Source organism: Quercus suber, unplaced genomic scaffold (genome assembly GCF_002906115.3).
Source record: "Quercus suber isolate HL8 unplaced genomic scaffold, Cork oak 2.0 scaffold_14, whole genome shotgun sequence".
Taxonomy (NCBI): Eukaryota; Viridiplantae; Streptophyta; class Magnoliopsida; order Fagales; family Fagaceae; genus Quercus; species Quercus suber.
The window spans coordinates 520,057-531,416 of record NW_027069479.1 but is presented as its reverse complement, the minus strand read 5'-3'; the positions used below and the strand labels follow the sequence as shown (position 1 = coordinate 531,416).

The window sequence follows — 11,360 nt, the reverse complement described above, 5'->3', positions numbered from 1 at the left end:
ATTGAATAGGAATCAAACATCAATCGAGAGAGAGGCAAAAACTCTAGATCAAATTTCTTGATCATTTCAATCAATCGAGGAAAAATCTCGACCGATCGAAAATTCCTAGACTTGAATTTTCACATAGAAAATTTTAGAACTTGAATTTTCATTTTATCATCTTTATTAATCAATACTCTCTAATCTTAAATATCATTATTACAACTTATCCACGTATATACCTATTTATACAACAATGCATACTAATATCAATATTGCAATACTTATGAATGCATGTCATAGTGCAAATGAAGTAACCAATTTGCTATAACATTTTATCTGGAACTTGTGTTTAATGCAAAATTCTAGATTTCTTGGCTATTGGAGCTTTTCATTGCATGTGAGGAGGATTCTAATGTAAAGTTGGTAATTGTCAAGGTATGTCCATTCTTACGAGACAATCTTCATATCTTACCTTCAAATTGCATTGGAAATAAATCAAAAGGAAAGTCATATCTTTCTGACACTTTATTTTGGCTGATCCTCGCAAATGAATGTGTGGGTACATGGCAGTGGATATTACATTTAATTTTCTTAATTCAGGTGGTGCTAATGAATCATTCTGATTGCTGTTTTGTTATCCAGGTTGTAAGGATTTTGTTGTAAAATTAACCCTTAGTTATTTATGTTGGTTCTAAATGAAAAGCCAGTTTTGTGGTGAGGGCGGAAGTTATTTTATTTTGGCTAAATAAAACAGATTATCTTCTTTAATCCTCTAAAAAAAAAAAAGCAACCTTCTTAAGGTTGTTAACCTGTAAACTTCATCTAGTTCAATTGTAAATTTACTTAGTATAGCTAGTAAAGGCTGTTCATATGGAGGAGTCTCAAGACATTTTCTTGTGCATATATGATAGATAGGCATTTTAATTTGTTTAGCTAAAGTTTATAAGTAAAGAGTTGGGCACGTTTTCGATTGTTTCAGCCTTGCAGAGAATGCAAACTGATTGCATGTCCTCTGTGGTCATTTTTTTAGGGAAAGGGAAGAGCATTTTGTGCTGGAGGTGATGTTGCAGCAGTGATTCGGGATATTAATGAAGGTATAGGCTCTTTTTATTACTCATTGGACCACCCTCACTGGTCCTCAACATCTAGATTATTCATGACCTACCACCACAGATAAGATTCAACTGCTAATGTGGAGTCTTTCAGTTATCTCTTCTTTACAAGATGCTCAACTTATGTGAATTTCAAGAATTTATTTTTTAAGAAGTAAAGGACATCAATGCTAATCCTGTAATACTTAACCACCCCATACCACCCCCCCCAAATATTTTTATGTATTAGGTACCTGGAGGAGGTTAGGTGCAAAATTTTTTTGGATGCTGTACACCTTAAATTACATTTTGGCAACAAATCGTAAACCCCAGGTGATCACGTTCACCATGAATAGTAAATTTTCATTATCTTTTCTCCGTATTGACTTTTGGCACTGGAGGCATTCTTGGTCAAGTTAGTTTTATGAATATATTCTTTCTTACTATTGGCATGCAAATATTGTTGAAGGTTTCAATCCTTAATGGAATTGTCATGGGAAGTGGGGCAGGGGCTTCAATACATGGTAGATTCCGGGTTGCAACAGAAAATTCGGTATTTTTCTCTCTTTATCTCCAGTTTTAAGTCATACAGAATTTTACTTTCTCCTAGTAGGTGATTATGAATTACACACTTCCCTGAGATTTTATACAGCAGGAATGTATTTCCATTATTTTGTCCCATTCAATTGATGATGGTCAGTTTGAATGTCCAAAGCAGGGAATCGAATATGGTTGTTTATCTCATGGTTCACTACTTTCTCTCACCCCCACCCCTTTTATTTTAATTGTTGCAAATGTTCTTTAATTATTACGTATAATTGCAGGTACAATAACTCCTAAATTTGGCTAGGAGCCATGTAGTTCAACCTGACCGGCACCTCTTGGTGTTTCTAATGTAGACATTTTGCATTCAAATAAAAATGAAAAAAGATGCTAAACTTAATTTGTTACAACACTTCATAAATTTCTTTTTGGGTCCTCAAATAATCTTAATTCTTCCTGTATCAATAAGAAAAGAAGAAGAAGAAGTAGAATAGTATTGTTAAACCTGATCAAGCCAACAAAGCTAATGCTGTCCACTATCATCACTTGCGTTTTGAACTCCTTAAAAGGTTCTTAAATTTGTTTTTAGGTCACCTCTCTTTGGTCTGCGTACTCTACATTGCAGTGTCCTATTGCAACTCAAGGCACTTGGGGCTAGCCATTCTATACAATATTTATGTGCAAGAAGTTGCCAGATGATGCTCAAGTTCAAATGGTCCATAAATGACTTAAGCCTTTCCTTTGGCGGTGGCAATCAGAATTTCTTCTCTCTTTGCAGATTATAATTTTGAATGCATTGGCAATTATGGTGCCATGTGTTCCATATGGATACATGAGTTGTATTTAATTTTCAATGGAATGACCAATTGTTGCAGCTTAATCTTTGCTATGAATTTTTTTTTTTTTTTTTTTTTTTTTTTTTTTTTTTTTTAAGTTTGATTGTTGTTATTGTTGTGGTGGTGTGGTGGTGATGTTTTGGTGGTTGTGGCTTTTGATTGCCGAAATTTGCTGCCGGAATTTGTTGATGAATTGGCTGTGATTTTGAAATTTTTTGTAACAAAATTTGTTTGGATGCTGAGAAAATAGCTGAGAAAATGTGAAAAATTGTAAGAAAATAACATTTTCAGAATAGAACCAAACACATGAAAATATTTTCTACAACAATTTTCATAATACAACCAAACACTTGAAAATATTTTCATTTTTCAAAAAATAGCATTTCCAAAAAATAGATATTTTTCGAAAAATATTTTACGGGAACCAAACAGACCCTTAAATTATTCATGACCTACCACTACAGATAAGATTCAACTGCTAATGTGGAGTCTTTCAGTCATCTCTTCTTTAAAAGATGCTCAATTTTGCGAATTTCAAGAATTTATTTTTTATGAAGTAAAGGACATCAATGCTAATCCTGTAATACTTCCCCCCGTCCCCCCAATATTTTTATGTATTAGGTACCTGGAGATTAGGTGCAAAATTGTATTGGATGCTATCCACCTTAAATTACATTTTGGCAACATATCGTAAACCCCAGGTGACCCTGTTCACCATGAATTGTAAATTTTCATTATCTTTTGTTTATATTGACTTTTGACTGTGGAGGCATTCTTGGTCAAGTTAGTTTCATGAATATATTCTTTCTTACTATTAGCATGCAAATATTGTTGAAGGTTTCAATCCTTAATGGAATTGTCATGGGAGGTGGGGCAGGGGCTTCAATACATGGTAGATTCCGGGTAGCAACAGAAAATTCGGTATTTATCTCTCTTTATCTCCAGTTTTAAGTCATACGGAATTTTACTTTCTCCTAGTAGATGATTATGAATTACACACTTCCCTGAGATTTTATAGAGCAGTAATGTATTTCCATTATTTTATCCCATTCAATTGATGATGGTCAGTTTGACTGTCCAAAGCAGGGAATTGAATATGGTTGTTTATCTCATGGTTCACTACTCTCTCCCCCCACCCCTTTTATTTTAATTGTTGCAAATGTTCTTCTTTGGTTAATGTGTATAGTTGCAGGTACAATAGTTGCTAAATTTGGCTAGGAACCTTGTAGTTCAACTGGCACCTTTTGGTGTTTCTAATGGAGACATTTTGAGTTCAAATAAAAATGAAAAAAGATGCTAAACTTAATTTATTACAACACTTCTTATTTTTCTTTTTTGGGACCTAAAATAATCTTAATGCTTCCTGTATCAATAAGAAAAGAAGAAGAAGAATTGTATTGTTAAACCTGATCAAGCAAAAAATGCTGATGCTGTCCACTATCATCACTTGTGTTTTGAACTCCTTAAAAGGTTCTTAAATTTGGTTTTAGGTCGCTCCTCTTTGGCCTGCGTACACTAAATTGCAGTGTCCTAATGCAACTCCAGGCTCTTGGGGCTAGCTATTCTATACCATATTTTTGTGCGAGAAGTTGCCAGATGATACTCAAGTTCAAATGGTTCATAAATGCATGGGCAGTGGCAATTAGAATTTCTTCTCATTTAAATGACTTCGCCTTTCCTTTGGCGGTGGCAATTAGAATTTCTTCTCGTTTTGCAGATGAGAATTTTAAATGCATTGGCAATTATGGTGCCATGTGTTCCATATGGATACATGAGTTGTATTTAATTTTTAATGGAATGACCAATTGTTGTAGCGTCATCTTTGCTATGACTTAATATTCTGTTTTTCTTTCCCCTTTTCTTCTTCAATGCTATATTATTCAGTTGTCTTAAAGTGGTATGTACTTTTGGTTCCATATGGATACATGAGATGTATTTACATATAAAAAGAAGGTTTGAACTGCTCTCCTTTTTTTTCTATGTTTTTTAGCAGTATTGTTTTAATTTAGTAGTTCTAGTTTTTTTGAGTTTGATCATAACAGCACTAAAGTATAAAATCACATCAAAACTCCAAAACAAGTGTGCTGGGCAATATTAGAACTAAGCAAGTGACCTCCTGGGATGGGAAGTCCTAGTGTTACACTCATTTAAAAAAAAAAAAAAAAAAAATTGTAGATCTAGGTTACTAGTACTTTTCTATTTCTTGAATTTCTCTCACTCTAACTTATGGTGGTCTCTCTGCTCAGAGAAAGTCTCTACTATATGTTCTTCATCAAATTTATTTATTATTATATTAATTTTATTTGTTCATATTTTAATTATTTATTTATTACATAAAAGTTGGAATTATAACAATTTTGTATGTAAAGTTGTGATTTACAACTATATTTTATGTTGGATTTATTCCATGACAAAAAGTGTTGTAAGTGCATTAAATTTTTTCCTTATATTTTGTAGGATTTTATTGTATTGAGTTTAGTATTAAGTTGATGAAAAATTGAGCATGAAATGAAGATCAGGGCAGTTTCATGACTAGCTTGCAAGAAGTTTGTGAGAAAGGTTCCTGCGAAAATAGCACATGAGAAGTACATGCTGGAAGCTGAAGAGTCAAGTGTCAAGTTTTATTTTGCGAGTACTTCGCGAGATAGGCCATCTCGCGAGGTACCCGCCAAACACTCTACCTGAAGGATTTTAAGTGTGACTTTCTCATCTTTTACCCATACTAAATATACTCTCATTACCCATAAAAGTAAAAGTGGTTAATATTTAGAGAGATAGGTTTCTACAACACAACACACCCATCTTTTAGAGAGAGAGCTACTCATCCTTAATGAGAAATCATTGTAGCTTCTTTTCTTTTCCTCTCTCATTGTCATACCTTGAGAGGAGATTTGTACCCAAACATAGCCTACACCTTTTTAGAGCGCAGAGAGTGTTTTGGACCTAGGGAAGTTTCGGAGATTTGCCAAAAGAAGCCTGTGAGGCTTAATGGATGCAATCGGGCAAATTGTGAGATCTAGAAAGCTAGTGAAGGCAAGACTCCGATAAGTCTGTTTGTAGCAGGAGCTTGGAGGGCTCAAGTACATTGGGTAGACTAGGCTTGGAAGGTCTTTTGTTATTCGTGTACTCCAACTTATTTACTAGTGGATCGATTTCGATTTAGAGGGTCACGGAGAGGTTTTTCGTCAAGTTTTTCGATTTCCTCTTTGATAGCACGTCTTGGTGTTATCTTGTATTTGCATTTCTCTTCCTTTACTCTTTAAGCTTTATTTTTTTATTGTTGCTTGCTTGCTTATGGCTTAGAGAGTAAATTCAGTGATTGTTCTTCTTTTACTCTTATTCCGCACTTAAATAAGTTAGAGTAAAAGCAATCTAGCCGTAATTTAAATTTTGGGGTCTAAATAAGCTCGTGTGTTTTTAGCACATATCCAAGCCCTTTCACTATATTTCTTTGTATCTTAGCTTGAAAGTGTTCTGAAGTGGTCTTCTCTACTTTTTCTGCATATCTTCTACCTTCTACTTTTGAAATATTTTGCATTGTTTTGTTATTATAATGGTCTTTTTTTGGTAACTCCCCTCCCCTTCCCATCTTCTAAATTCATTACTTTTTGGTTATTTTGTAGATACTTTCATGAAGTTATTGATCTACATCTCATTTGTACTTGGATTCTCGTTATAATTTTAAATCTTTGGCAGGAGAATATCTTGGTCTTGCAGGCGCTAGGTTGGATGGTGCTGAAATGCTTGTATGTGGGCTTGCAACTCACTTTGTCCCCTCAGAGGTACGTAGTATTTCATTCTTCTTTAATTATTTGATTTTAGGTATAGTGCTCAAACTTCTAACGAAGGAAAAAGATGCACTTTGTTTGGATTAGGAATAGTTGGAAATAGTAACATACATCAGCATGGTTTTGCTGGAATGTGAAGACTGTACATGCACACTATGATTTATTGTACATTTTTCCTAAGACTTGTTCTTTTTTCTTTTCTTTTTTTGGTGAGAAATAAATTAGTGATGGAAGCAGCAACATGCATCAGCATTGTTTTTTCCAATCCCTGCTTAGTTTAAACTAAAAGGCAAAGTAGTGGAGTGGACAGGAGGAGGATACATCGGTCATTTTATTTGAAGAAGGGAAATTATGGTAAAAACAGAAATTGAAAAGTGGAAATAATTATATAGTCCAATAGCACAAATTAGGAATAAACATGGTAAGACTAGATTTATTCATTCAGTGCATTTGATAATACATCGGTCATTTTATAGGATTTTTATTTTATTTTTTAGAAACAAATTTTAGATCTACCACATCATAGATCCAGAAACTCACAAAATGGACCTATTGAATCAAAGTGGATCAAATTAGACTAAAATGAATTGAAGTTGACCAAAGTAGATTGAATTGGACCAAAGTGGACCAGATGGACAAAAATAATCAAATGAACCGAAGTGGACCAAATAGACCATAATAGTATGAAATGGTCTGAAGTAGACCGAATTAGATCAAGGTGGACCAAAATAAAGCAAAATGGACCAAATGGATGGAAGTGCCCCAAGTAAATTGTTGGCTAGAAATTTTCAGCCCAGAACCTCATGGATCCCTAAGGACTTGGAAACCATTAGAACAACCCCTTGTGGTTAAGTTTAGGATATACTTGCAATCCCTACTTTCTATTTACAAATTATTTTCTAAAATATTTAGAGGCTGTTTGGTTCACTAATTTTCATGACTCAATTCTCTATTTCCATAACTCAATTCTCAAAAATAGTGGGACCCATAGCAAAATACTTGTTTCCATGCACAATTTCTTCGTTTTCATAACTCTGTTTCCAACACTCAATTCTGTACTTTTTGAGTTATGAGTTGTGGAAATTGAAAACAACTTTTGGCTGTTTTCAGTTTTCAATTCTCATAACTCAATGGCATTTTTGTAATAAAACAAATAAGAGGGACCCACTGTCATAAATTCAGCCGCACCTTTTGACTCCCTTTTCACTTTTTTTTTTTCCTTTCCTCCTGGGTTGATTCTTCCTTCTTTCCTTTTTTTTCTTTTTTTTTTTTTTCACTGGGAAACTCATCGAACCCAGTGGGGAAAAAAGAAAAAGAAAAAGAAAAAGAAAAAGAAAAAGCTGCAGTGGGTGACAGAAATGGGGCTCACAAATAGTGTAAAAATTATTGAGTGATGAGAAATGAGTGATGGTGCCAAATAAACATGGTATTTTAGAGTGATGAGTGATGAATGATGAGTTATGAGTGATGAGTGATGAGTGATGAGTGATGAAAATTGAGTGATGAAAAAAGTGGTGCCAAACAGCCTCTTATTCTCATGCTATTAAGATGAAATGCCATGTCTGTGTAGTCATCACCATTATGTTTATCTGCCAAACTTTTTATTTTTAATTTTGTAAGACATTGCCATTTGAATGCCTTATCTGTTTTTAATTATTGGCCAGAGATTGTCTTTGTTGGAAGAAGCACTGTGCAAGGTAGATTCAAGTGATCCAGCCATAATCTCCGCAGTTATTAATGAGTACTCAAAGCAACCTTATATGAAAGAGAAAAGTGCATATCACAGGTTATTTTTGCATTCATAATTATAAAGATTATACTTCTTGTTCTAATTAAACGGCCTCTACAGTTTTTATTCATTAAACTGTATTCTATGTATGCCAAGGATTTTTAATACTTATGATGTCAAGGATAATCAATCATGAAATAAACTTCTCTCAGTGAATGCACATATGTAAAAGCTCTGTTAGTTTATTAGCTAGCTGTATGTATCATGTTAACATACAGTGACAAATGAACTATATCTCACAGATTGAGTGCTAGAAGGTTCTATCAGACTTGATTTCGTATTAAAGAACTCTAATTTTTTTCATTTTCTGAAATGCAAACCTATCTTTCTGTCGTCCAAGACCCTCAAATATATTTTTTAATTATTTTTTTAATCTTTCTCAATAAACTTGAAATCCTTATTTTTTTTCGCGGTCACTTGGCTACAGATTGAAGGTCATTGATAGGTGTTTTTCTCGAAGAACAGTGGAAGAAATTATATCTGTCCTTGTAAGTTCAATGATATTGAATTTTATCCATGATGAGAATATTAATTTGCTGTCCTCTTTGTCAGATGTCTTCGAAAAGTTTGCTAGTGCTTTGAGTAATATTCTTTTATTTTTGGTGTTTACATGTTTACCACTTACCTTACCATGATCTTGTGGTGGCAATTTTAGGAGAGAGAGGCCTTGAATAAGAAGGATGATTGGATCTCTGAAACAATCCAGACACTGAAGAGAGCATCACCAACAAGCCTTAAAATTTCTCTGAGATCGGTAAGGGAGCAACAAGCCTTAATACTGCCATTCCAGTCAGCATTTAACTGCTTAAGACTGATTGACTTGTGATTAAGATATTCATGACATCTTCTGTTGAAATTTAGCTCTGTAGGATTTTCGTTATGTGCTCTAATCATGTGAGGCTACAGAAATCCCTTTTTCTTTCTTTAGCAGAAGTATGACAACTGAAAACAGTGTCCTTTTTCAGGGCATTTTATAATGAGCTCTAAGGTTTAAGACAAGCGATAAGTGCAACAAGAACCGATATATAAAGTTATCCAAAAGGGGATATGGTGGCATCTATTTTCTATTGGACACTAAAATGTTTGAAGTGCCGATGTCAGATGCAACATTGACTCTTGTCAGCAAGTGTTATGCTTTCAATGACCAGCCGTTAAACATGTAACTACCTCTTAATAACCTAAGGAAAGAACAGAATTGAATGCTCAAATAAATCAGGTGTTTTCTTTTCTCTCTTGAGCAATCAATTAAAAAAATAGATAAGGCTTCATTTCTGAGTAATGGGTATGAAATTGGTTTGATGCCTAGATACACATCTGCACCCAGCACATGCTACTCTGTCCTTGTAAATTGTGACATAGGTTGGCAGTGGTCCATCGGGAATCAGGATGTGCTATGGCCATTGGAGAACAGTTGAGTTAGACATTTCTAGCCACTGTGCAGAGGCGATTGTGGTAGAATTTGAAGGAGCATCCAAAAATGTCTAGAGAATTAAGTTGGATCCAAAGAAAGAGAATGTCCTGCTATTATTATTCTCTCTTTTGTTTCGAAGGCCAATATGAGTTTTATCTTTGATCAAAAATAAATAATGCCCTTGTACTTTCTGGCTTCCTTTTTTCATAAAGGGCATAGAACAGATTTTTTTATAAGCACCGTGAATTTCCCTATTTTTGTAGCTGTATATATGTGAAGTCATAGTTGTAATAGTAGTACAATTTTTTTTTTTCACTATGTGCAAGAAGCATAACATTTGAGGTATGAAGATGAATGTGGGGATTGTGTGTCACTTAGGATCCAAGCTTAACTTTGTTATCTGACATATGATCCCCTCTGTTCTATGGATACCACCATAATAGAAATATGATATTTAGCCATCCAATTTGTCTAAATCATTTGAGATTGTTTTTACTTTTTAACGTTTATTCTCCTCTTGCAAACAGATTAGACAAGGACGGCTCCAAGGTGTTGGTCAATGTCTTGTTCGTGAGTATAGAATTGCTTGTCATGTCATGCAAGGAAAACTCAGCAGGGATCACTTTGAGGTTTCAGCGTACTCAAATATTTATCTTCTCCTAATTTCTTCTTTTGACGATTATTTTAAGATTTCCCCATTTTACTGTAGGGCTCTAGAGCTATACTTTTGGATAAGGATAAGAACCCAAAGGTAGACATGCATCTTTTTCTATATCTTTGCCATTTAGATTTTTCAGTCCCAATGATTTTCATAAATATAGATTTCTGTTGGTTTATTTTTCTTATTTCATCTTTGGTTTCCTATCTCTCCCAGTGGGAGCCCTCTAAATTGGAGCTTGTTAGTGACGATATGGTTGACTCATACTTCTCTATGATGGATGATGAAGGCTGGGAAGACCTAAAGCTCCCTGCGAGATCTAATTTGCCTGCATATGCCATTGCAAAGCTTTAATGCGTGAAGGTGAAAAATGGGGAAATTGTTGCGCTTTTTAAATTATAATAAAAGGGATATCAACACATTGTGTGGAGACATATGACCAGAATGATATTCTCATTATCTTTGTGCTATTAGTCAATCCTTGTTAAAGGGTGCCAATTTTAGTTGATGCTATAATTATAGTATATAGAACATAAATTTCCAGCGTATGCTTCAAATTATTTTCTCTGGTAATTTTTGCAAGTAAAGGAACCATCTTTGACATGATGGAAATGACACCTTGACTCTTACTTTTCGTTTGTAAATCTTGGAAATAAGTTTAAATGCAGAATGACAGTCTGAGCAGACCCTGAGGTTCTTTAGAATAAGATTCTTGGCCCCTGGTTGTGTTTTCAACAAACCATAAGAAATTTCCAGTCTTTCACTTCTTTATGTTCGTCAACACTTCTGAAGTTTCTGCAACATTGCTAATCAGTTCAACTTTTGAGTCACTTGATTTAGCATCAAGTAAATTGATGTAGTTTCTGGATGAGAAAGATGTTCGACCAGGAATAAATGAGAAACTCCATTTATGACAATTGAGTTTGCAACCCGGTGTCTTTCGAATACATTTTTTGTGCATAAGTTTTCTCACTCTTTTTACTTCTTCCCACTTTCATAGATGTTCGAAAGAAAAACATAGATTCCATCATTTTCTGATTCAAGATTTAGCAAGTGTCTGGCTGCTTCCTCCCCTAAATTGATTTTTATAAACAATCTGCTGCACTAAGCACAACACCCCATATTGCTCCATTTGGTTCCATGTGCATTTTTTTTTTATAAAAAATCTACAGTTCCTCCAAAAGTCCTATAAAAGATCAATCATAGTGCTCCAACTTAGGACTTATTCCATATTTAGCCCATTGAAATGTTGTCTACTTTCT

The 11,360-nt window shown here is 34.2% G+C and overlaps 1 protein-coding gene across 3 annotated transcripts; it reads left to right on the top strand.

The window, feature by feature from the left end:
* The first annotated feature begins 423 nt into the window (after nucleotides 1-423).
* On the top strand, nucleotides 424-10,782 carry LOC112038745 (3-hydroxyisobutyryl-CoA hydrolase 1). 3 transcript variants are annotated; one of them, XM_065780586.1, is made up of 9 exons: nucleotides 425-1,076; nucleotides 1,543-1,626; nucleotides 6,149-6,234; nucleotides 7,905-8,026; nucleotides 8,457-8,517; nucleotides 8,685-8,783; nucleotides 9,968-10,069; nucleotides 10,150-10,191; nucleotides 10,315-10,782. In XM_065780586.1, the coding sequence occupies exons 3-9, from the start codon at nucleotides 6,193-6,195 to the stop codon at nucleotides 10,450-10,452; spliced, it is 606 nt and encodes a 201-aa protein (XP_065636658.1). In that variant the 5' UTR covers nucleotides 425-1,076; nucleotides 1,543-1,626; nucleotides 6,149-6,192; the 3' UTR covers nucleotides 10,453-10,782. The 3 variants fall into 3 exon arrangements, with proteins under 3 accessions (XP_065636666.1, XP_065636658.1, XP_065636663.1); XM_065780594.1 differs by lacking the exon at nucleotides 10,150-10,191 and having other exon boundaries at nucleotides 424-1,076; XM_065780591.1 differs by lacking the exons at nucleotides 425-1,076; nucleotides 1,543-1,626; nucleotides 6,149-6,234 and adding an exon at nucleotides 7,483-7,800.
* Nucleotides 10,783-11,360: the final 578 nt, after the last annotated feature.